This window comes from Piliocolobus tephrosceles, chromosome 21, assembly GCF_002776525.5.
Source record: "Piliocolobus tephrosceles isolate RC106 chromosome 21, ASM277652v3, whole genome shotgun sequence".
NCBI classification, from domain to species: Eukaryota; Metazoa; Chordata; class Mammalia; order Primates; family Cercopithecidae; genus Piliocolobus; species Piliocolobus tephrosceles.
In genome coordinates this window covers 3,922,923-3,949,885 of record NC_045454.1, presented here as the reverse complement: position 1 = coordinate 3,949,885, position 26,963 = coordinate 3,922,923, and the positions used below count along the sequence as shown (strand labels likewise).

General features: G+C 44.5%; 1 protein-coding gene across 5 annotated transcripts; it reads right to left on the bottom strand.

Moving 5' to 3' along the window:
• Positions 1–14,516: 14,516 nt before the first annotated feature.
• On the bottom strand, positions 14,517–25,150 carry ZNF211 (zinc finger protein 211). Of its 5 annotated transcripts, none has more exons than XM_023184324.3 (4): positions 24,714–24,822; positions 23,846–23,958; positions 23,407–23,533; positions 14,517–16,593 (listed from the first exon to the last, which is right to left on the bottom strand). In XM_023184324.3, exons 2-4 carry the CDS (start codon positions 23,879–23,881, stop codon positions 15,116–15,118), a joined length of 1,641 nt encoding a protein of 546 aa, XP_023040092.1. In that variant the 5' UTR covers positions 23,882–23,958; positions 24,714–24,822; the 3' UTR covers positions 14,517–15,115. The 5 variants fall into 5 exon arrangements, with proteins under 5 accessions (XP_023040092.1, XP_023040094.1, XP_023040093.1 ...); XM_023184326.1 differs by lacking the exon at positions 24,714–24,822 and adding an exon at positions 17,229–17,314 and having other exon boundaries at positions 23,846–23,855; XM_023184325.1 differs by lacking the exon at positions 23,846–23,958 and having other exon boundaries at positions 24,714–24,978.
• Between the last annotated feature and the right edge of the window lie 1,813 nt (positions 25,151–26,963).

Below are 26,963 nucleotides of genomic sequence, written 5' to 3'. Positions count from 1 at the left end.
TTCTTTAAAACTGCAAGCTAGAAATAGAAAAGAGATAAGTAATTAATTGCAGCACTGGCATAATTAAAGACAAATCAACCAAAAAGTTAGGCCTAGATGGTTCTATGGATGAATTCAAAGAAATAATTATAGGCCGGGTGCGGTGGCTCACGCCTGTAATCCCAGCACTTTGGGAGGCTGAGGCGGGCGGATCACGAGGTCAGGAGATCAAGACCATCCTGGCGAACACGGTGAAACCCCGTCTCTAGTAAAAAACTACAAAAAAATTAGCCGGGCGTGGTGGCAGGCGCCTGTAGTCCCAGCTTCTAGGGAGGCTGAGGCAGGAGAATGGCGTGAACCCGGGAGGTGGCGGAGCTTGCAGTGAGCCGAGATTGTGCCGCTGCACTCCAGCCTGGGCGACAGAGTAAGACTCTGCCTCAAAAAAAAAAAAAAAAAAGAAATAATTATAACTTAACATAAACTCTCCCGGAGCATATAAGAGGAAGCACTACCCACTTTAGTTACTGAGGTCAGCACTTCCTGATATCAAAATTTTACAAATACATTAAAATAATCCAAAACAAAATATTTGAAAATCAAATCTACTCACATATACATCGCAAGTGGTGTTCATTTCTAATTCAAAAATCAATGCAATTTACTTCGTTAACAGGATATGGCTACAAGAATGTAATAAAATCATCTCAATGAATGCATTTAAAATGTTTAAATGCCAGTGTTTATTACTGAAAAAGGCACTTAATAAACTAGAACTATTAGGAAATATCCTTGGCTGGGCACAGTGACTCACTCCTGTAATCCCAGAACTGTGGGAGGCCGAGGAGGGTGGATCACTTGAGGTCAGCAGTTCGAGACTAGCCTGGCCAACATGGTGAGGCACCATCTCTACTAAAAATACAAAACTTGCTAGGCATGGTGGCTCACGCCTGTAATCTCAACACTTTGGAGACGGGGGTTTCACCGTGTTAGCCAGGATGGTCTCCATCTCCTGACTGTTTGGACGAACGGAGGCAAGATGGCGCAGTTCCGGGTTCTTCACCGTCAACATTCCCGTGCCAGGGAAAGACACAGGTCGACTGCGCAGGCGCAACCCGACCTCCCACGGAGAAAAACCGGAACCCGCCTAGCCACGCCTACCGCCCGGCCCCCAACCCGCCTGTGTCCCGCCCACTGCCCTCCCACTCCCCGCCCACTCCCAGGCCCAGGACATAAAAGCCACTCCCCGCGGGCGCGCTGCGAGCACTTCCCCAGCCCCGACTCCTGTTGGGACTGCAGGAACTCCGCTCGAGAGTTCCACCGGGCGACTCTCTCGGCCTCGTTTGCTGGGGGCCGACAGACCTCACCGTCCACACCTTCTTCCCTGAAGCTAGGTGACCAAAAAAATAAATTTGCAGTTTTGCTCCTAGCCTTGCCTACTCGCTGGTCCTTTAATACTCGCCCTGGGGAGCCTGGAAAGCAAATCAGTTTCCTGGAAAGCAAATCAGTTTCTTAGAAAGCAAATCACTGACCTCGTGATCCGCCCATCTCAGCCTCCCAAAGTGCTGGGATTATAGGCTTGAGCCACTGCACCCGGCCTTGAGGTCAGGATTTCAAGACCAGCCTGACCAATATGGTGAAACTCCATCTCTGCTAAAAATACAAAAATCAGCCAAGCATGGTGGTTTGTGCCTGTAGTCCCAGCTACTCAGAAGGCTGAGATGGGAGAATTGCTGGAGCTCGGGAGGTGGAGATTGCAGTGAGCTGAGATCGTGCCACTGCACTCCAGCCTGGGCAACAGAGCAAGACTTCGTCTAAAACACACACACACACACACACACACAAAACTTAGCTAGGTGTGGTGGCACGTGCCTATAGACCCAGATAGTAGCTACTTCAGTGGCAGAGGCACGAGAATTGCTTGAACCTGGGAAGTGGAGGTGGCAATGAGCCAGGATCATGCCACTGAGTTCTTGCCTGGGTAACAGAGTGAGACTCTCAAAAAAACAAAACAACAACAACAAAAAAACCTTGATGTGAAAAATATTTTACAAAATAATTACAACAAAATTTATTTTTTTTTATTTATTTTTATTTTTATTTTATTTTATTTTTTTTTTTTGAGACGGAGTCTCGCTCTGTTCCCCAGGCTGGAGTGCAGTGGCCAGATCTCAGCTCACTGCAAACTCCGCCTCCCAGGTTTACGCCATTCTCCTGCCTCAGCCTCCCAAGTAGCTGGGACTACAGGCGCCCGCCACCTCGCCCAGCTAGTTTTTTTTTTTTGTATTTTTTAGTAGAGACGGGGTTTCACAGTGTTAGCCAGGATGGTCTCGATCTCCTGACCTCGTGATCCGCCCGTCTCGGCCTCCCAAAGTGCTGGGATTACAGGCTTGAGCCACCGCGCCTGGCCTTTTATTTTTTTTTGAGATGGAGTCTCGCTCTGTCATCCAGGCTGGAGTGCAGTGGTGCAATCTCGGCTCACTGCAAGCTCTGCCTCCCGGGTTCACGCCATTCTCCTGCCTCAGCCTCCCGAGTAGCTGGGACTACAGGCGCCCGCCACCTCGCCCGGCTAGTTTTTTTGTATTTTTTAGTAGAGACAGGGTTTCACTGTGTCAGCCAGGATGGCCTCGATCTCCTGACCTCGTGATCCGCCCGTCTCGGCCTCCCAAAGTGCTGGAATTACAGGCTTGAGCCACTGCGCACGGCCATACAAAATTTATTGTTAAAAGTTTTCTGCTTCAGCTATCACCTTTATGAAACATTGGATTGCTCCCTAACCAGTGAAACAAGGAAAGAAAATATTTCAAACCTATTTATAGAGTCTTGATTTTGTTTACAAAAAGTATTCAATAAATTTGGTGGGGATGTAAATCAGTTAACCTCTATGGAAAAACAGATGGAGATTTCTCAGAACTAAAAATAGAACTATCATTTGATCCAGCTCGGTATCTACTCAAAAGAAAAGAAATGGTTATATAGAAAAGACACCTGCACTCATATTTTGATTGCAGCACTAGTCACAAGAGCAAAGTCATGGAACCAACCTAAGAGTCTACCAGTGGTTGACTGGATAAAGAATATGTGAAATACATACTATGGAATATTATGCAGCCATAAAAAAGAATGAAATTAGTCCGTTGCAGCAACATAGATGGAGCTGGAGGCCATTATACTAAGTGAACTAACTCAGAAACAGAAAACCAAATACCACATGTTCTCACTTATAAGTAGCTAAACAGTGGGTACACATGGACATAAGGATGGAAATAACAGATGCTGGGGACTCCACTGGGGGAGGTGGGAGGGAAATGGGTGTTGAAAAATTACCCATTGGGTACAATGTTAACTATTTGAGTAATGGGTACACTAGAAGCCCGATTTCCACTAATATGCAGAATACCTTTGTAACAAACATGTGCATGTACTCCCTGAATCTAAAATAAAGTAAAATATTCAACAACTAGTAGCCTAGTGAATTTAGTAAGATGTCTATTACAATGCCAATATACCAAAATGAACTGAATATTGTAATATTATGTTATCACAAGCAGTTGAAATTAAAACCAAAAACCTCTTGTCACTGTGACGCCTGTAATCCCAACACTTTGGGTGGCTGAGGTGGGTGGATCACTTGAAACCAGGAGTTCAAAACCAGACTGGTCAACATGGTGAAACCCTGTCTCTACTAAAAATATAAAAATTAGCCAGACGTGGTGGTGCATGCCTGTAATTCCAGCTACTCGGGAGGCTGAGCCAGGAGAATGGCTTGCACTTGGGAAGCAGAGGTTGCAGTGAGTTGAGATCAGGCCACTGCACTTCAGCCTGGGTAACACAGAGAAACTCCATCTCAATAATAAAAATAATAGTCATCGTCATCATCATAATCATCATCATCAGAAAATAAAGTATTAGAAACTGAGAGTAGAAGGGTGGTTGCCGGGAGCGTGGCGGGGCATATGGGAAGATGTTGAGCAAATGGTGCAAACTTTATTCCTTTATTTTGAGACAGGGTCTCCCTCTGTCAGCCAGGCTAGAGTGCAGTGGTGCCATCACAGCTCACTGCAGCCTCAACCTCCTGGGTTCAAGCGATCCTCCTGCCTTAGCCTCTTGAGTAGCTGGGACTACAGGCATGCACCACCACACTCGGCTAATTTTTTAAAAATTTTCTTTTCGAGACTTGGTCTCGCTATTTTATCCAGGCTGTCTTGAACTCCTGGACTCAAGTGACTGCTCCTCACTCTAGCCTTTCAAAGTATTGGGATTACAGGCATGAGCTACTATGCCTATGGCCAACTTTCATTTATAAAATGAATATGTGGCCGGGCACGGTGACTCGCGCCTGTAATCCCAGCACTTTGGGAGGCCGAGACAGACAGATCACTTGAGATGAGACATGGTGAAACCCCGTCTCTACTAAAAATAAAAAATTAGCCAGGCGTGGTGGTGCACACCTGTAATTCCAGCTACTCAGTAGACTGAGGCAGGAGAATCGCTTGAACCCGGGAGACGGAGGTTGCAGTGAGCTGAGATCGTGCCACTGCACTCCAGCCTGGGTGACAGAGTGAAATTCCATCTCAAAATTAATTAATTAATTAATTAATTAAATAAATGTCACCATGTCATTCTCAGGCTAGGAAAAAAATGAATATGCTCTGGAGATCTGATGTACAGCATGGTGGCTATAGCTAATATATATTGTATGCTTGCAATTTGCTAGATTTTCAGTGTTCTCGTGATGTAAAAAAGATAATTGGCTCACGCCTGTAATCCCAGTGCTTTGGGAGGCCGAGGTGGGCATATCGCTTGAGGTCAGGAGTTCAAGACCAGCCTGGTAACATGGTGGATCCCCACCTCTACTAAAAATGCAAAAATTAGTTGGGTGTGGTGTTATGCACCTATAATCCCAGCTACTTGGGAGGCTGAGGCACAAGAATTGCTTGAACTCGAGAGGTGGGGGTTGTAGTGAGCCGAGATCATACCACTATACTCCAGCTTAGGTGACAGAGCAAGACTCTGTCTCAAAAAAAAGAAAAAAGATAACTATGTGAGGTGATGAATATGCTAACTAGCTTGATTGTGCTAACCATTTTGCTATGTATACATATATACAGAGAGTCACGTTGTACACCTTAAATAGATACAGTCTTTGTCAATTATACCTCAGTAAAGCTAGGGAAAACAAGAAAAAGAGAAAGAAGTGAATGAAATAGAAAACACAAGCCAGAATCCAAACAAATGACACTTTTCTCTGGCTGAAAACTTATTAGGCACAGACATCTGCAAGGCCACTACCAGCTACATCCACTGTGTTGTGAAAGGATACATTCCTTAGAAAACATTCTTAGTACCTTTACTGTTTGAATTTTTTCCCCATTAACAGTTACCATTCCTTAGAACTTCACTGCTTTAACCAAAGCTACAATTTTATGTTTATCTGTTTTTACTCCCTGTCTTTTCCCCCTGATGCTTAGGATTCGGAAGTAAAACTGAGTTTGCATTGCTTGAAATTGATTTATTCTTCTTCTTCTTCTTTTTTTTTTTGAGACGGAGTCTTCCTCTGTCCCCCAGGCTGGGGTGCAGTAGCGCGATCTTGGCTCACTGCAAGCTCCGCCTCCCGGGTTCACGCCATTCTCCTGCCTCAGATGGTCTCGATCTCCTGACCTTGTGATCCGCCCGTCTCGGCCTCCCAAAGTGCTGGGATTACAGGCCGAGCCACCACGCCTGGCCTTGAAATTGATTTCTAATCCCAAATCAGATTACCTGTACAACTATAGACACACCCTTTGGAATCTTGAATGGATAAAGAATTTAATCCCTCTTCTGTTAATGTATCATAGCTATTTTTGTGTTTTTTCCTCCAATTTTATATATGGTTAACATTTCAAAGATTTGTGCAATTTTGAAAAAAGCAAACTTCATGCCATAAAATCAGAAAATGGTGGGAGTAATACATGGGCACACAAAAACCTAACTGATTTCTGTTAGTTAATTTTATTTCCTGCTTGTGTTAATCTCATCTGGTCTGATTACACCAGATCTGCCACCCTGATGGCATCAGTTAATGAGGCAGAGGTGATCCTGGTAAAACCTCTTGGGAGAAAATGGAACACATTCTTGCCTTTCCCTAATCCATTTGTCATAATGCTTCCAGTCAACGTTTATAAAATGCTAATCTGCTCACATCATACCCCACTCTACTCTCTGGATGGCTCCCCTTTGCCCTCAGGGAAAAGCACTGAGTCCTTGTCCTGGGCCAGCTCTACACTTCTCAAGCTCCACCTTAGGTGTTGTGGCTGGTTCTCTACATCCAGGGACATTTGGTCTCTCTCCCTTTTTTTTTTTTTCCTGTGGAACCCATGGCTTCCCCTTCATTTCACTTCCCTCCAAGTTCTCGTTTTGGATTACCCACCCTTTCTCCCGTATGACACACAGACCACATGTTCACACTTGGAGACATGCACTCCGTCCCACGTAGACAAGGCTGCAAAGTATTATGGTTTATTTCCCAGAACCTGGGAATTCAAAACAAGGCTACCGGAGTTCTAATCTGGAGTCTGGCATTTACCAACTGTGTGATGCAGGCATGCTTCCCATCAGGTCTGGGCCTGTGTCCTGGGGTTTATGATCTCTAGTGACCCCCAGCTAAATATCTCATATAATGCAATACAAAGGAATTACTAAGCTGGGCGCAGTGGCTCATGTCTGTAATCCCAGCACTTTTGGAGGCTGAAAGTGGGCAAATCACTGAAGGCCAGGAGCTTGAGACCACCCTGGGCAACATGGCAAAATCTTGTCTCCTTAAAAAATAGAAACATTGGCCTGGTGTGGTGGTGTGCGCCTGTAGTCCCAGCTACTCAGGAAGCTAAAGTGGAAGGCTCACTGGAGCCTGGGGAGGCTGGGGCTGCAGTGAGCTGTGATTGGGGCTATTAAACTTTAGCCTGGGTGACAGAGACCTTGTCTCGAAAAAAAAAAAAAAAAAAGAATTACTAGAACATAAAGCCATACGATAGACTTTTCGAAGATAAATCTTCAGTCACACCAGTCCTTTATACAAAGTACACGACATTAAGCCCTTTTGGGTCAGAGCTGTTGTAACAAAAGATCATTCCCTACACCTGGGAGACCGCCATATCTCTGTACTTAGGAATTTTCCTGAAATAGCTATGCCTACATACACATGCATACACACTCAGAGACACAAAACTGGGAATTTTCCTTCCATTATGGAAGCTTACCTCCTTCTTGGTTGGCTGGGTAATCCCGGGCTGAACACTGAGCTGATGTGTGACCGACTTTCCACACTGGGTTTATCTGATGTGCCTCCTAAGCCTGCTCCCTTTTATAGGGTCTAGAATCAGTGATTTAAAGACGTGATTGGATAACACTTCTCTGTTGATTGAATTACTGATGGAATCTTCATCCAGCCACAGCTCCGTGTCTCTAATATAGTGTTAAATACCATCACTGGTCCTGGGTCAATAGGTCATAAACAAACACGTTAGTATTTCTGCAGGCTAGGTACAGCAGCTGACACCTGTAATCTCAGCACTTTGGGAGGCCAAGGCAGGCAGATCACCTGAGATCAGGAGTTCGAGACCAGCATGGCCAACATGGTGAAACCCTTTCTCTACTAAAAATACAAAAATTAGCCAGGCATGTTGGTAGGCACCTGTAATCCCAGCTACTCGGGAGGGGAGGCTCAGGCAGGAGAATCGCTTGAACCTGGGAGGTGGAGGTTACAGTGAGCCAAGATCACACCACTGCATTCCAACCTGGGAGACAGAGCAAGACTCTGAAGCCCTAGCCTAAGCAACAAAGCAAGACCCTGTCTCTACCACAAATAATGTTAAAAATGTTAGCCGGGCATGGTGGCATGTCCCTATAGCTTGTTTGAGCCAAGGAGTTTGTGGCTACAGTGGATTATGACTGCCCCACTGAACTCTGGCCTGGGAAACGGAAGGAGACCCAGTCTCAAAAACAAACAAACAAAAAACATGCCTGTAATCCTAGCACTTTCGGAGGCCAAGGTGGGTGGATCACGAGGTCAGGAGTTCGAGGCCAGCCTGGCCAATGTGGTGAAACCCCATCTTTACTAAAAATACAAAAATTAGCCAGGCATAGTGGTGCGTGCCTATAGTCCCAGCTATTCAGGAGGCTGAGCAGAAGAACTGCTTGAACCTGGGAGGAGGTTGCAGTGAGCTGAGATTGTGCCACTGCACTGCAGCCTGGGCTACAGAGGGAGACTGTCTCAAAAACAAACAAACAAACAACAAAAACACACAAAATCTGCTGTTAAATGTGACAACGTCCACATTAAATGAAAATATAAAGACAAACGTTAGTCTCACAAATTCTGGTCAAGTTTTATTATAAATTACTCATACAAACATGACAAACTTTTGCTCAAACTTTTCAGTGTTCAGAGATTTATGAATTACAAGGGTGGCAGAGGGCAGGGCTAGCGCTCTGTCTCCTTCTGTGCCAATTCCAGGCTGGTGGAACAGAGGGGGCCCAGGACCCCAGAGAAGGCATTCCTAATCCATCAAAAAGATGACAGGGGCTGAGGCTAGGATTATATCAGTGGGGTGTTAGCATGCTGGAGTGGCTGGGGTGGGAAGAACCGCTGGAAGCCAAGTAGATACACTCCAGGAAAAACATCAGAACTGAAGTTACAGAAAATGGAATCCCAGTAGCACAGTGGCAGCTAGATTCCTTTTGCTTTTGTCTGTAGCTTGCATTAGCCGAGTGCAATATCCAATTACTATACTATCCACTTTGCTTTTCTAATCGTGCAGACATCCCAAAAGGTAAAAGACCCCTATGCTTCCCGCCAGCAGCGGCTTTGCATGACTGCCAGGCTCTCCGACCCCACATCGCTTGGCCTTCTCAGTGGGGATAGCTCCCAGAATGCGGCTAAAAGCCCATTTCGCCCCTGGTCAGTCATGGAATAGCCCAGTCTGGCCTCATTGCTAACGAAGGACACCAATCCCAGGCAGGTCTCCATGAGGAGGGGCGCTCCGCCACCAGCACGCGTGCGCTTGTCCTGCAAAGGACTTCCCTTTCTGGCGTTTTTGACCTTGGAGTCCCAGAGCCTTGAAGCTCTGCATCTGGCACAGAGCTGCCGGTTCTCATCCGCACCGGCCATCGCGTGTTGTATGAAACGGCACAGGGCGCGTTTGTGGACCAGGGATTCCATCTGTGTACGAAGGAAAGGCGACTTCGCTTGTCCCACTGAATTCGAATCCCAAAACCTTCTCGCCTGTTGAGCGATTTAGGGGGAAACTGGAAATCCCGGCAGGAGACGGCCGGGCCGCCTGCAGCCTGGATCGGATGGAGCCGTCTTCACCGCCCAGCGCCCTGCCCGTGACCCGCTCCCGCCGCCGCTTCTCACTGTCCCGGGGGCCCCTCGGCCGGAGCCGCAGCCCCGCGTCCCGCTGTCCCACGGCCGCTCCGGGTCTCGCTGTCCCACGGCCGCCCCGGGTCTCGCTGTCCCACGGCCGCCCCGGGTCTCGCTGTCCCACGGCCGCCCCCGGTCTCGCTGTCCCACGGCCTCCCCGCGCCCAGCTCCTCGCCCGCCGCCAGCAGCGCCCTGGGGCTCTTGCCCGCCGGGTCCACCGAGCCCGGCAGCTGCGGCGTCGCCGCGCCCGACCCCGACCCCTCACTTTCATCTACCCAGGAATTTATTTTATTTTATTTTATTTTTTATTTTTTTGAGACGGAGTCTCGCTCTGTGGCCCAGGCTGGAGTGAGCGGCGCCATCTTGGCTCCCTGCAAGCTCCGCCCCCCGGGTTCCCGCCATTCTCCTGCCTCCGCCTCCCGAGTAGCTGGGACCACAGGCGCCGCCACCTCGCCCGGCTAGTTTTTTGTATTTTTAGTAGAGACGGGGTTTCACCGTGTGAGCCAGGATGGTCTCCATCTCCTGATCGCGTGATCCGCCCGTCTCGGCCTCCCAAAGTGCTGGGATTACAGGCGTGAGCCACCGCGCCTGGCCTCAGGAATTTATTTTTTTTCTTCCCTCCCTCCCTTCGTCTCTCCCTCCCTTCCTTTCTTCTTTCTTTTCTTCTCTTCTCTTCTTTTTTCTTTTCTTTTTCTTTTTTGACGGAGTCTGTCACCCAGGCTGGAGAGCAATGGCACAATCTCGGCTCACTGCAACCTCCACCTCCCGGGTTCAAGCGATTGTCCTGCCTCAGCCTCCGGAGTAGCTGGGATTACAGACGCCCTCACCACGCCCGGCTAATTGTTTTTTTGTATTTTTAGTAGAGATGGGGTTTCACCATGTTGGTCAGGCTGGTCTCGAACTCTTGATGTCAGGTGATCCGCCCGCCTCTGCCTCCCACACTGGTAGGATTAGAGGCGTGAGCCACAGCGCCTGGACTTCTCTAGTAATTTCAAAATCGTTTTATTACAATTCAATAAAATTTAAACTAATAAAACTTAAAACATGCAATAAAGAGGATTTGTTCAATAAAGATACATTCAATTACCAACGGCTGTTTTTTGTTGTTGTTGTTGTTTTGAGACAGGTTCTCACTCTGTCACCCAGGCTGCAGTACAGTGGTGGGATCTGAGCTCACTGTAACCTTTGCCTCCTGGACTCAAGAGATCCTCCCACCTCAGCCTCCTAAGTAGCTGGAAGTAGCTGGGATTACAGGCTCATGATACCACACCCAGCTAATTTTTTTTTTTTTTTTTTTTAGAGACAGGGTTTCACCACGTTGTCCAGGCTGGCCTCGAACTCCTGGACTCAAGCGATCCTCCCGCCTCGGCCTCCCAAAGTAAGTGCGCCCGGCCTATAGCATTTTCTTGACATAAAGTTCTACCATTATCTTAATGGTATAGAAAGAAAGTGTGTGTGTATGTATACATAAATGTAAATATTGGGACCTATTACCTAGTAATAAAATAGAATTAGTTGAAGTATAGAAGTGAATTTTCTTTTGCCTCAGGCCTTAGCTTTAAATAACATGTGGGATTCAAAGTGAAGAATAACAATGCCGGGCACGGTGGCTCACGCCTGTAATCCCAGCAATTTAGGAGGCTGAGGCCGGCAGATCACTTGAGTTCGGGAGCTGGAGACCAGCCTGGGAAACATGATGAAACCCAGTCTCTACAAAAAGTACAAAAATTAGCTGGGAGTGGTGGTACATCCGTAGTTCCAGCTACTGGGGGTGGGGGTGGGGGGCGGAAGAGGGGCTAAGGCAGGAGGATCTCTTGAACCCAGGAGGTTGAGGCTACAGTGAGCTGAGATCGTGCCACTACACTCCAGCCTGGGTGACAAATGAGACCTTGTTAAAAACAACAACAACAACAACAAAGTAAAGAATAATCTTAGGCTGGCTGCAGCGGCTCACGCCTGTAATCTCAACACTTTGGGAGGCCAAGGTGGGTGGATCACTTGAGGTCAGTAGTTCAAGACCTGCTTGGCCAACATGGCAAAACCCGTCTCTACTAAAAATACAAAAATTAGCCAGGTGTGGTGGCTCAAGCCTGTAGTCCCAGTTACACGAGAGGCTGAGGCAGGAGAATCACTTGAACCAGGAGGAGGAGGCTGCAGTGAGCCAAGATCGAGCCACTGCACTCCAACTCCCTCTCAAAAAACAAAAACAGACAAACAAAAAAACAAACCTCTCAGTGGTAAAAATATTTGTATATTTTTACAATCTTGGATAGGTAAGCCATTAATATGTATAGCACTGATAAAAGGCAATTTTTAATAAAATGAAATATTAATGAAAAATAATTGCAAATTAAAATCATCTAAATAAGATATTTAATTGCATAGAATGTAAAAGAGAAAGTTATCAATCACCTATTGTTAATAGCCAGATAAAAGAAAAAACATACAGTATATAAAAAGATACAGTCCTGAGAAAAAAATAAAAACATAAAATGTTTGACTCACATTTAAATGAAATTGAAATGACTTATTTTAATTGTAGCTTACATTAATTTGCTCAAATTTTGTTATGGGTTAAATTCCTCTGGAAGAAATTATGTTTCTTTCATTTTTTTTTTTTGAGAAGGAGTCTAGCTCTGTCGCCCAGGCTGGAGTGCAGTGACTGGATCTCAGATCACTGCAAGCTCCGCCTCCCAGGTTCACACCATTCTCCTGCCTCAGCCTCCCGAGTAGCTGGGACTACAGGCGCCCACCATCTCGCCCGGCTAGTTTTTTGTATTTTTTAGTAGAGACGGGGTTTCGCCATGTTAGCCAGGATAGTCTCGATCTCCTGACCTCATGATCCGCCCGTCTCGGCCTCCCAAAGTGCTGGGATTACAGGCTTGAGCCACTGCGCCCGGCTTTGTTTCTTTCATTTTTATCATAAACCATAATTAAACATGATTTACAATTGGTAGTTCTTTTTTTTCTTTTCTTTTTTCTTTTTTTGAGAAGGAGTCTTGCTCTGTCACCCAGTCTGGAGTGCAGTGGTGTAATCTCAGCTCACTGCAGCCTCTGCCTCCCAGGTTCAAGCGATTCTCCTGCCTCAGCCTCCTGAGTAGCTGGGACTACAGTCATGCACCGCCACACAAAGTTAATTTTTTTATTTTTAGTAGAGACAGGGTTTTATCATGTTGGCCAGGCTGGTCTTGAACTCCTGACCTCAGGTTATCTGCCCACCTCAGCCTCCCAAAGTGCTGGGATTACAGGCGTGAGCCACTGCGCCCAGCATGGTAGTTCTTTAAAGTAAGCTAAACACTTAAAGATGTCAAAATTCTGAGTACAGAATATTCACAGACTTGTATCTATACAGGTCTAGTTTTATCACTCACTTTTACCTCAATAGGATTTAAAGAATCTCTGATTCACCCACCTTGGCCTCCCAAAGTGCTGGGATTACAAGAGCGAACCACCACATCTGGCTGAAAATTACACATTCTGATGTGGAAATATACAGAACAGTGAACTATACACACTGTGGAAATATACAGAACAGTGAAAATTTTTTAAGAATTTAGTTTGGGGCCGGGCGCGGTGGCTCAAGCCTGTAATCCCAGCACTTTGGGAGGCCAAGACGGGCGGATCACGAGGTCAGGAGATCGAGACCATCCTGGCGAACACGGTGAAACCCCATCTCTACTAAAAAAATACAAAAAACTAGCCGGGCGAGGTGGCGGGCGCCTATAATCCCAGCTACTCGGGAGGCTGAGGCAGGAGAATGGCATAAATCCAGGAGGCAGAGCTTGCAGTGAGCTGAGATCTGGCCACCGCACTCCAGCCTGGGCGACAGAGCGAGACTCTGTCTCAAAAAAAAAAAAAAAAAAAGAATTTAGTTTGAAATACAGATATGCAGGACGTTGCAAATGTAGGAGTAGGGTCAGGAGCAAGAGCAAAGTTGAAGGTGCCACATACTTTCAAACAACCAGATCTCATGAGAACTCACTATGGTGAGGACAGCACCAAAAGGATGGTGCTAAACCATTCAGGGGAAACCACCCTCATGAGCCAATCACCTCCTGCCAGGCCCCAGCTCCAACATTGGAGATTACATTTTTTCAACATGAGGTTTGGGCAGGACAGATATCCACACCGTATCAATAGTACAGAATACCTTTCACCTACTTTCCCCAGTAGTAACATCTTATATAACCTTAGTACATCATCAAAACCAGGAATGTGACATTGGTTCAATCCTCAGACCTCTTTCAGACCTCACCATTTTATACACTCATTGTGTGTGTGTAGTTCTGTGTATTTTTTTTTTTTTTGAGACAGCATCTCTGTCACCCAGGCTGGAGTGCCATGGGGCAATCTTGGCTCACTGTAACCTGCACCTCCCGAGTCAAGCGATTCTCCTGCCTCAGCCTCCTGCGTAGCTGGGACTACAAGTGCATGCCACCAGGCCCAGGCTGTTTTTGTTTTTGTTTTTGTTTTTTGAGACGGCGTCTCACTCTGTCACCCAGGCTGGAGTGCAGTGGCACAATCTCGGCTCACTGCAAGCTCTGCCTCCCAGGTTCACGCCATTCTCCTGCCTCAGCCTCCTGAGTAGCTGGGACTACAGGGGCCCGCCACCACACCCAGCTAATTTTTTGTATGGGTAATAATTCAAATTCAGATTATGCCAAAACTGGAAAGACAGTTTATTTTTCCATTATACTGTTGTCTCTGAGGCATACAAATAATATGACACCTCCCTCTCCCTCCAAAGGTGTTTACTCTGTAAAGCTGGCAGGGCCCAATTCTGTTTCTGAACCACCTTAAAGAATTAATCAAAGGCCGGGCGCGGTGGCTCACGCCTGTAATCCCAGCACTTTGGGAGGCCGAGACGGGTGGATCACGAGGTCAGGAGATCGAGACCATCCTGGGTAACACGGTGAAACCCCGTCTCTACTGAAAAATACAAAAAACTAGCCAGGCGAGGTGGCGGGCGCCTGTAGTACCAGCTACTCGGGAGGCTGAGGCAGGAGAATGGTGTAAACCCGGGAGGCGGAGCTTGCAGTGAGCTGAGATCCGGCCACTGCACTCCAGCCTGGGTGACAGAGCGAGACTCCGTCTCGGGGGGAAAAAAAAAAAAAAAAGAATTCATCAAATGCCAAGATAAAGGTAGCTTAAATAATAATGCCTTTATTATTGTAAAAAACAAAGCAATGTGAGGCAAGCAGTTCCAAAGTTGGTGACTTAGAGGCTGGAAAAAGTCCATGGAGGTGTCACACGAAACCAACATGTCTTGGGGGGGGAAAAAAAAAAAAAGTCCTTCTTGGCAAGCTGCCAACAACACTCATATTGGGTTCTCTGGCACAAAGCTGGGTCAAGTCCATGCCCTAACTTGTCAGAGAGGAAGACTCAGACTATTCATGATTTCTTCTAGCAAATGGGGAGAAACGGAGGTCTGCTTCCTTCAGCAGGTTCAGGAGGTAAATGATGCACATTATATGGACCTCACAGGTGGTAGACGTGATACGGCCTCTGCCTCAGAAACTGTCAGTGACATAAATGGCAAGAGCCATATATGGCAGGTGAGAAAGTCTAACACTTTCTAAATGGCAGGTTAGAAAGTGTAACACATACCTGGAACTTAAGGGGAATCTGCCTACTGTATATCCTTAAGATGTTAGGGCTTCCAGTTCAGGTACTTTATCTCTCTCACAGGTGTACTCCTTCAGTATAATTACACTAAAAGGAAATTGCACGTTCCCAGTACAGTTAAGGCTTTTCTCCAGTGTGAACTCTCTGGTGTTGAATGAGGACAGATTTGCAGCCAAAGGATTTCCCACATTCACTGCACTGATAAGGCCTTTTTCCAGTATGAACTCTCCGGTGCTGAATGAGGCTAGAACTTTGGCTAAAGGATTTCCCACATTCACTGCACTCATAAGGCCTTTCTCCAGTGTGAACTCTCAGGTGTTTAATGAGGTTAGATTTACAGCTAAAGGATTTGCTACATTCACTGCACTCAACAGGCCTTTCTCCAGTGTGAACTCTCTGGTGGTTCTTAAGGTTGGAACTATGGCTAAAGGACTTCCCACATTCCCCACACACGTAAGGCCTTTCCCCTGTGTGGACTTTCCGGTGTGAACTGAAGCTGGAGCTTTGCTTAAATGATTTCCCACATTTACTGCACTCATAGGGTCTTTCTCCAGTGTGAAGTCTCCGGTGGTGAATGAGGCTGGAGCTTCGGCTAAAGGATTTTCCACATTCATTGCACTCATGAGGTCTTTCTCCAGTGTGAACTCTCTGGTGGTAAATGAGGCTGAAGTTTTGGCTAAAAGATTTCCCACATTCACTGCATTCATAAGGCCTTTCTCCAGTGTGAACTCTGCGATGCTGCATGAGGTTGGACCTTTGGCTAAAAGATTTCCCACATTCGCTGCATTCATAAGGCCTTTCTCCAGTGTGAACTTTCCTATGGCTATTGAGGCTGTAGATCTGACTAAAGGATTTCCCACATTCAGGGCACACATAAGGCCTTTCTCCAGTATGAACTCTCTGATGTATAATGAAACTGGAGTAGTAGGTAAAGAATTTTCCACATTCATTGCATTCATAAGGCCTTTCTTCACTGTGGACTTTCTGGTGCTGAATGAGGTTACATCTTCGCGTACATGCTTTCCCACATTTGCTGCACTCAAAAAGCCCTTCTCTAGTGAGGATTCTCTGGTCCTGAACAAGTGTGTCTGTGTGGCTAAAGGCTTTACTGCATTTTCCCCAGTTGCGATGCCTTTTTCCACTGTAAAAGGCCACCACACACTTGTTACTGTTATTTGGCTTCTCCCCTGTTTGAGCGGCCTCTTGATGGAGAAACCTCATGTTGGCCAGAAAGTCTTTCCTGATCTCCCTACAGGTGAAGGGCTTCTCCGACACATGGACTGTGCAGCTCGTTGTAAATGAGGCTGTGTCCACATAACTTGTGAAAGGTGCCTCTTTAATGTGCTGCCTCTGGTGCTGTTGAAGATTTGCATTGATGTAGAATTGTTTTCCATATGTGTGTAGTTTCTGCCCACAGTTTGTTCCCTGGTGTTCAGCCAAGTGCAAAATATCTCTCAAGACCAGGCCACATATTTCACAGGAGTAGGCATTCTGGGAAGATGAAACTTCTTTGGAAGTCCTGAACTGTGGCACTCCTTCTACAGAAATTCTCTGTTCAGTAGGTGTTTCCTCATGCTCCACTCCATGCCAACAACCTAAAAGTAAAGAGGTCATCGTGAAGTACATGTTACCTTTATTAGGAGGAGACAATGCAATCGCAAATGCACATCAGTTATAGCAAAGAACCAGTATATGGGCCTGTATTCAGGAAAAGTGAGTTGGGGGTCAGGTTGAGGAAGCACCTGTTGTGCATTACTGGTCCCTAAGATTATGGAATAGGGTGGGCCCTCCCAGGTACAGTACACAAGGCTAAGGTATGGCCCAGGACTAAGAGGCATGTTCTACAATTAATTCCTCTGATAACAGCTTTTAGCGGGATCGTATCTGCTGGTGACAAGTGATGCTGTGAAGTGTAGGTCCAGGCCCAGGAAAATCTCACTGGAACAGTAACTAGTGTTTAGGGACTATTAAGGGAGATATGCACACTTCAGGACAAAATAATATTACAGAATGCTACAGAGGGAACAGTGTAAAGAACAGATGGGATAAGGAGTCCAGAGAGGTGAGGATTAGCGTTAGCTAGAAGTCAAAATAAACATGACAAGTAGGAGAAATAACAAGTTTGTAAACTGTTAAGAATGAAGAGGGGAAGGTCAAAGTGAAGTGTCTCGGGCAATGGCATCAAGACAAGTCAAACAGGACAGGTTCTCGGTGCAATTTAAACACAGACCTGATGACATGCCTTTTCCCAAGTGCCATTCATGTAGGCCAGGCCCTCTCTGATCCCATCTTGCTGAGGCTGGAGTCATGAACATCCTGTGAAGAACAGAGGACACTTTCCCTAGTCCTGGTTGAGCAACTACATGAGACCAGGATGATATAAATCCTAAGGGAAAGACAGGACACGTGAGCAACTAACACTGGCCCGAAAGAACTGGGCACAAAAAAGAACAAGAAAAGTTAAAGAAGTTAAGTTTGTATAAATTCAAGTTAATGTCGTAACTTTAGGATGTTAAATGTAATTCCCATGGTAACTATTTTTTAAAAAGAGCTACATTAAGTATACAAAGAGCTGGGTGTGGTGGCTCACGCCTGTAATCCCAGCACTTTGGGAGGCTGAGGTTGGTGGATCAACTGAGGTCAGGATTTTGGGACCAGCATGGCCAACATGGTGAAACCCTGTCTCTACTAAAAATATAAAAATTAGCTGGGTGTGGTGGTGTGTGTTTATAATCCCAGGAGGGATTACTCAGGAGGCTGAGGCAGGAGAATCGCTTGAACATGGGAGACAGAGGTTGCAGCGAGCCAAGATCGCCCCACTGCACTCCAGCCTGGGCGACAGAGCGAGGAAAGAAAGAAAGAAAGAGAGAAAGAGAGAGAGAAAGAGAGAGAGAAAGAGAGAGAGAAAGAGAGAGAGAGAGAGAAAGAGAGAAAGAGAGAAAGAAAGAAAGAAAGAAAGAAAGAAAGAAAGAAAGAAAGAAAGAAAGAAAGAAAGAAAGAAAGAAAGAAAGAAAGAGGGAGAGGGAGAGGGAGAGGGAGAGGGAGAGAGAGAGAGAGAGAGAGAGAAAGAAAGAAAGAAAGAAAGAAAGAAAGAAAGAAAGAAAGAAAGAAAGAAAGAAAGAAAGAAAGAAAGAAAGAAAGAGTACACAAAGTAAATGACAAGGAATTAAAAAGTTTCACTACCAAAAAAAAAAAAAAAAGTGAGCCAAACACAAAAGAAGCAGTAATGTTGGCAATTAGGATCAAAAAAGCTATAAGGCTATAAGACATGGGGAAAACAAAGAGCAAAATGATAGAAGTCAGCCCTTCCTTATCAGTGATTACCTTAAACGTAAATGCCTTAAACTCTCCAAACTTTTAGCTTAAACTCTGCCAAAAGACAAAGATTGGCAGAATGGGTTAAAATGAAAACAACCCATGATCCAACTTTATGATGTCTACAGGAGATTCCCTTTAGATCCAAAGATATAAATCAGGTGGAAGTGTCAGACTACAAAAAGATATTCCATGCAAATAGCAAGCAAAAAAGAGTAAGAATGGTTACACTAATATCATACAATACAGACTTTAAATCAAAAACGGTAACAAGATATATAAAAGGATATTATATACTAATAAAAGGTCAATAGAGCAAGAGGATATAACATTTATAAACACTTATGCACCTAATAATAGACCATCAAAACACACGAGGCAAAAATTGACAGAACTGAAGGGAGAAATGGATGGTTCTACAATAACAGTTAAATGCATCAATACCTGACTCTCAGCAGTGGACAGAAGAATCAGAGAGAAGTGAGAAAACAGAGGACCTAAACAACCAACTAGCTCTAACAAATATATAAAGAGCATTCTACCCAACAACAACAGAATACACATTCCCTTCATGTGTACCTAGAACATTCTCCAGGACAGACCATAAATTAAGCCTCATTTGATTTAGAAAGACACATATCATACAAAGTATCTTCTCCAACCACAGTGGGATGAGGTCAGGAACTCTTAATAGAAGGAAACTAAAAAATTTACAAATCTGTAGAAATTAATACAATACTGAACAACCAATGGGGCCATGAAGAAATCAGAAGGCAAATAAATTGGAGAAACAGTAAAAGCAGTACTAAAGGGGAAATTTATAGCTATAAACATTAAAAAGATGAAAGATCTCAACAATCTATTTTTACAACTTAAGGGATTATAAAAAGAGGAACAAACTAAAACCAAAGCTGGCAGGAAAAAAATAATAAAGACTAAAGCCTAGATAAATAAAATACAGAAGAGAAAAACAATAGAAAAAAAATCAACAAAACCAAAAGGTGTTTCTTTGAAAAGGTTATCAAAATTGACAAACCTGGCTGGGTGCAGTGGCTCATGCCTATAATTCCAGCACTTTGGGAGGCCAAGGCAGTGGGTGGATCACCTGAGGTCAGGAGTTCAAGAACAACCTGGCCAATGTGGTGAAACCCTGTCTCTATTAAAAATACAAAAATTAGCCAGGTGTGGTGGCATGTTCCTGTAACCCCAGCTACTCGGGAGGTCAAGGCAGGAGAATTGCTTGAATCCAGGAAGTGGAAGTTGCAGTGCCAAGATCACACCACTGCACTCTAGCCTGGGTGTCAGAGCAAGACTCCATCTCAGAAAAAAAAAAAAAAAAAAAAGACAAACCTTAAAGAAAAGCCCTTGACTTGATGTTTCATAGATGAATTCTACCAATCATTTAATTAAGAACGAATACTTATCCTTTTCAAATTCTCTCAAAAAACTGTAGCGTACACACTTCTAAACTCATTCTATATGGCCAGCATTACCCTGATTCCAAATGACCCAAAGATTGTGTAAGAAAATAAAACTACAGACCAATATCCTTGATTATTAACGCAAAAGCCATCAACCAAATATTAGCAAACTGAATTCAACAGCATATTAAAAGGATTATGCACTACCACCAGATAGAATTTATTTGTGGAATGCAAGGATGGTTCAACAAACAAAAACTGATCAAAGTGGTGGCTTGCATCTGTAATCCCAGCTACTTGGGAGGCTGAGGCAGGAGGATCGCTTGAGGCCAGGAGCTTAAGACCAGCCTGTGTAACATAGCAAGACCCCATCTCTAAAAAAATTAAAACAATCATCTCAGCTGATGCACTAAACGCATTAGACAATATGCAACACTTCTTCGTGGGAAAACACTCAGTAAACCAGGAATAGGGGGAAATTACCTAAACATAATAAAATCCATATGCAAAAAAACAAAAAACAAAAAACCCACAGCTAAAATTATACTCGACAATGAAAGACTGAAAGATTTTCCCGTAAGATTAACAACAAGATAAGGATGCCTACTTTTAGCCCTTCTGTTCAATGTAGCAATTAGGCAAGAAAAAGAAAGAAAAGGGACTAAAATGGGAAAAGAAGAGTAAAATTATCCCCACTCACAGATGATATACACAGAATAACATAAAGATTCCACGAAAAAACTGTTACAACTAATAAGCAAATTCAGCAAATAGAAGAATACAAATACAACATGCAAAAATCAGTTACGCTTCTATACACTAATGATGAACAATTTGAAAAGTAAACAATTCCACTTATATCAAAAAGAATAAAACATTAAAGATTAACAAGTAAAAGCCTTGTACACTAGAAACTACAAAATATTGCTAAAATGAATTAAATAAAACATTAATAAAAGAAAATATGGCCGGGCGCGGTGGCTCAAGCCTGTAATCCCAGCACTTTGGGAGGCCGAGACGGGCGGATCACGAGGTCAGGAGATCGAGACCATCCTGGCTAACACGGTGAAACCCCGTCTCTACTAAAAAATACAAAAAACTAGCTGGGCGAGGTGGCGGGCTCCTGTAGTCCCAGCTACTCGGGAGGCTGAGGCAGGAGAATGGCATAAACCCCGGAGGCGGAGCTTGCAGTGAGCTGAGATCTGGCCACTGCACTCTAGGCTGGGCAACAGAGCGAGACTCTGTCTCAAAAAAAAAAAAAAAAGAAAATATATCACATGCCTGTTCATGGACTAGAGGGCTCAATATTGTTAAGGTGTCTATACTAGACACAGTAATCTATAGAAAGTGTGACACCTATCAAAATCGAAATGATGTTATTTTGCAGAAATAAAAAAATCCATCCTAAAATTCATTTGAAATATTAAGAGACACAGAATAGCTAAAACAATTTTGAAAGGATGAAAGTTGCAAGACTCACAGTTTGTAATTTCAAAACTTACTGCAAGGCTATAGAAATTAAAACTATGGTACTCTCATAAAGAAAGACATATAGATCAATGGACTAGAAGGGACCCCAGAAATAAACTCTCAAATATCTGGCCAAATGATTTTTTTTTTTTTTTTAATTTTATTTTTATTTTATTTTTTTTTGAGACGGAGTCTCCCTCTGTCGCCCGGGCTGGAGTGCATTGGCCGGATCTCGGCTCACTGCAAGCTCCGCCTTCCAGGTTCCCGCCATTCTCCTGCCTCAGCCTCCCAAGTAGCTGGGACTACAGGCATCCACCACCTCGCCCGGCTAGTTTTTTGTATTTTTTAGTAGAGACGGGGTTTCACCGTATTAGCCAGGATGGTCTCGATCTCCTGACCTCGTGATCCACCCGTCTCGGCCTCCCAAAGTGCTGGGATTACAGACTTGAGCCACCGCGCCTGGCCGCCAAATGATTTTTGACCAGGAGAAAGAAGACAAATTTTCAACACATGATGCTAGGAAAACTGGATATCTACATGTGAAAAGAATGAAGTTGGTCCCTTACCTGACACCACATATAAAAATTAATTCAAAACAGATCAAAGATCTGAATGTAAGCACTAAAACTATAAAACTTTTAAAACAAGGAAAAAGCTTCATGACACTGGACTTGTTAATGATTCCTTGGATATGATATAAAAAGCATAGATAATAAAAGTAAAACAGTAAAACTGAATTCATCAAAATGAGAAACTTGTACATCAAAGGATCCTATCAACACACTAAAAACGTAACCCACAAAATAAAACATTTGCAAATCACATATCTGATAAGGGAATATCTAGAACACACAGATAACTCTTAAAGCTCAATAAAAAATTATATTTAACACTTTTAATTACAATTAATAAAACCCAACTTAAAAATAGGCAAAGGACTTGAATAAAAACATCATTTGAAGATATACAAATAGCCAATCAGCACATGAACAGATGCTCAATATCAGTAATCTGCAAATCACAACCACAACGAGATATCACCTCACACCAATCTGGATGACTTATCAAAAAAAATCAGAAAATAATAAGTGATGGTGAGGGTGTGAAGAAACTGGAACCTTTGTCTGCTACTTGTGGGAATGTAAAATGGTGCAGCTGCTATGAAAAACAATTTTGGTGGTTCCTTAAAAATTAAAAATAATTACCTTATGATCCAGAAATTCTGCTTTTGGGCCAATACCCAAAAGAATTGAAAGCAAGAACACAAATATGTATCTGAACACCCATGTTCACAGTAATATTATTCACAACAGCCAGAAGGTGAAAACAACCTGTGTCCACTGATGAAGGAATGGATAAACTAATACATACAAAAGAATATTATTCAGCCTTAAAAAGAAGCAATTCTGATACATATTACAACATGGATGAACCTTGAAGATATTATGCTAAGTGAAGTAAGCCAGACAGAAAAGAACAAATATTGTGTGATCCCACTCATATGAGGTACTTACAGTAGACAAATTCATACAGACCAAAAGCAAAATGGTGGTTGCCAGGGGATGGGAAGAGTTACTGTTTAATGAGTACAAAGTTTCAGTTTTATAAGATGAAAAAGTAGTATAGAAGGATGGTGGTGATAGTTGTACGACAACGTGAATGTGCTAAATGCTGCTGAACTATATACTTGAAAATGATTAAAATAGTAAAGTTTGTTATATATATTTTACAATTAAAAACAAACAAGAACACCTTGGAGGAGGATTCTGTGGCGCAATCCGTTGGAGCATTCTGCTGTTAATGGAAAGGCTGGTAGTTCAAGAACAGTTTGTGTAAATAGTGACAATGTCAGTGATTGCATTTCATGTCACAGTCAAGCACAAATAAATGTTGGGTACATGAAGGGAGGGAAAACTGGATGCCATAGATCTAGAAAGTTACCAGACAGGGAGAAGGCAAGTCAGGTGGGATCTATTAGGCTTACTGTAAGACTTGGATAAGGATTGATCCCAAATCCTTACCCAAGATGCTTTTGGGCTGGGATGATAAGGGAAGTAGGTTTGCATTCAGTCTACAACATCTACCCAGGGAACTGGGGAAGGAGGCAGTGCCTATGGTCCAGATATGAGGACAGAGCTGCTCCTGAGGAAAAGGAGAAACACAGCCTAGTACAGGGTACAAGGGTGAGTATGAGGGCCTTACCCAGGGAGGACGTAAGTGCAAAGTTCTCTAGCATCACATCGAAGTACAGGTGTTTCTGAGCCTCATCAAGGAGATCCCATTCCTCCCAGGAGAAGTACACGGCCACATCTTCAAAGGTCACACTTCCCTAGCATAATAGGGATTGATGAAACCATGAACAGTCTCACTTTGGAAGACTCAAAATCCATGTCCCCATACATTCTCCTCCCAAGCTCCACAAGTCAGAAGAGACACCAGACCTTGGTGTCATTGATCCCTGCTGTCTCTTCACGTTCCCATTAGTCACTGTGTTCATTCTGTTTTCCACTCTGTATCCTGTCAACACTCGGGTTAGATAAATCTCCCTCCTCTGATCCCAAACTCCAACTTCCTCACAATAGATGCCAAACTTCACAGAAATGAAGGAAACCTGCAGTTCCCTGAACCAGTTCAGACTCACCTCCAAGGAGTTCCAAAAGCTGGTACCGGCTATCATAAACTTTCACCCCTTTCCATTGGCTGCTCCAAATGGACACATTGGCCTGGACTTAGCACCCTGAGCTCAGGAATTCTCTAGGATTTTCAAACCAACAGCTGAGAGAATGGTAGGTGAGTCCCATTACACCCCAAATCTAAAGAAAATATCTGTGTGGGGAGGGAGGAGGGACATTCCAGACCAGTGAGGGGCTGAGATACCTCCACTTATCTGTGCAAGCTTGAAAAGTACCTCTGTAGCTATGGGAACCTGTGGAAAGACGCAGGCCTCAGAGGAATGTGATCATGGCAGTGCTCCATGGGCACAAGCCTTCCCTGTACCCTTGCCTCGGCCGAGAGCCACGTAACTTTGGGTCGACAGTCTAACTTGTGCGCCTCAGTCCTTAGTGCTGCCTCTCACCAATTGTGTGGCCTTGGAAAAATATTCAACCTCCCTCTGCCTCAACGTCCTCATCCATCTCTAAAGTCTTTTCTTCCACTGAACAGCCTGCAGAGGATTTTTCAAATCCTAACTCAGATGGTGTCTCTCGTTTAAGCTCTCTATGGCTCCCACGGCCCTAAGAATAAAGGTAGATCTCTCTCTAACTTTGTTCCCTGCAGTAACAATGTGGAGCCCAGGTTCCTGAATGCCCCCTTCTCGATCGCCCATCCAAGCTCTGCAAGCGCCGGTCCTGTCCCTTGTCCCCCTGCCCACCACATCGGATGTCAGAAACAGGGGCCCCACCCACGAGCCTCAGTGTCCCCGACCCTGTGCTACAGAAACGTGAGCTGGTGCCCCTCACTTGGGATTTAAGAATCTCGGCCGGGGGAGGTCCGGAGATCGCAGCGCTCACCGGAGCCGGGTCCCTCAGTGCGGTCGCCATCCGAGTCTGTAGGCGGAGCTGGACCGGGAGCTGCTGGCGACCGGGGGGGAACACGAGCACCGCTATCCCCAGGCAGGCCTCGCAGGCGGCTCTGCCCCCGACTCTCAGACCCGATTCTCGCGCCTTCACGGTCCGTCACTTCGATCCCAAAGAGGCACACCAAGGAGGCTAACGGATAGAACGGACCGGAGGGCACCCAAAATGACCGCTGCGAAGACGCCAGAAGTCCCGCCCTAAGAGGCACGCCCACACGGAAATGCCCCCTGTCTTGGATCTTCATTGGATCAAAGTACTGCCGCTCGACGCAAAGCTTTCTGGGAAATGTAGTCTCCCCAAGGCTACGGCAGACGGCGCCTTGTGTGCAGACTGCTGGGAGCGCTAGGAAACTGAGTCTGCCGCCCTCCAGGGCGACTGAGGGGCTTCGGTGTTTGAGGTCTTAAGCAGGTTGACACTTGAACAACACAGGTTTCAGCTGTGCGGGTCCATTTACACGTAGGCTTTTTTTTTTCCCCAATAAACGTTACTTCGAGTGTGCTCCTTTAGCTCCCCCACCTCTTGCCCCAGAGACAAGACCAGCCCCTCCTCATTCTCTTGCCCAGCGTGAAGAACACAAGGATGAAGACCTTTATGATGATACACTTCCACTTAATGATTAGTAAATGTATTTTCCCTTCCGTATTCTTTTATTTTCCTTTTTTTATTGGGTGAAATGTCAATGAGCCTCTTATAATTTTCCTGATACCCTTTCTCTAGTCTGTTTTAGTATAAGTATAGTTCTTACACTAAAATATATATAATGCATATATCAAACAAAATGTGTAATCATATAGATATGTGTTATGCATATATAATACAAAATGTGTTAATCGATTGGGAGTTTATGTAATTCATAAGGCTTCTGGGCAACTTCATAAGGCTTCCGGGCAACAGTCGGCTATTAGTAGTTAAGGTCTAGGGGAGTCAAAAGTAGTACGAGGATTTTCAGTTCCGCGGGGGTCGATGTCAGCTGTATATCAGTCTCTAGTGTAGAGGATCACTTCAGTATATAGACATCATTTCAGATTCCATGCAGCCCACCCCAGCAGATCTCCACTGGTAGCTGGAAGTGAAAAAACGTTATCTTATTGCTCTTCAAATGCATGCAGCCTGAAGTGTTAAAGTCACTTTTTGTAGGTTTTGTCAGGGACAAAAGACGCCAGACAGGGCTATGACGGGAAGATAGTGGAGGGATAGCGGGCAGCCCTGAATCCAATGGACAAGGAAAGTTCCCTGCTTCTGGTGCCCCCAGAAAACGCTCTCCTGCCTGCAAAGTCAGTTTTGTTCACAAAACATGAAGCTTTAATACATGAATGTTCATTTTCCTTGTATAATCAAAACATTTATTTATTTATTTATTTTTGAGACAGGGTCTCATTCTGTTGTCCAGGCTGGAGTACAGTGGAACAATCATAGCTCATTGCAAACTTGACCTCCTGGGCTCAAGTGATCCTCTGGCCTCAGCCTCTTGAGTAGCTGGGACTACAAGCACACCACCACACCCGGCTAATTGAAAAAATTATTGTAGGAATGGGGTCTCCCTATAGGGCCCAGGCTAGTCTCAAACTCCTAGGGCCATGCAATCTTCTTGCCTCAGCCTCCCAAACTGCTGAGATTACAAGCGTGAGTCACCATGCCCAGCCAAAAGTTTTTAATGCATAAAATATCAAATTATGATCATTATTTTAAGCAGGGCCTCACTCTGTCACCCAGAAAGTTTATATTATTTTAAGGTACATATATGCACATTGTTAAATGTACACAAATACATTTTATATATACTAGATCAAATTTTACATTTCACAATAAAAATCATCCTTTAGGACAAATTAATACCAATAAAATAAAATAAATTAAAATTAAAAATTGTAAAATGATTTTATCAAATATATAATGTATTTCTTTATACACATTTACTACAAAAATTTGTAAGTGGAATGACTACTATTGTACATTTGGTTAGATCTCACAATGGGCTTGTCATTGTTTTTAGGAGAAAGGTTAGAGTTCTCGGCTGGGCCTATATTACAGAACCAACCATTACATATTGCTTCACCTCCTACCATGTATCTCCTCTACATCCCACACATGCTGGATTTCTTCAGATCCCTGAAAGCTGTGTGTGCATTCACATGCAGGGATCTTTCCAGGTTACTTTTTTCCTACCTGAGACTGCTGAATCCT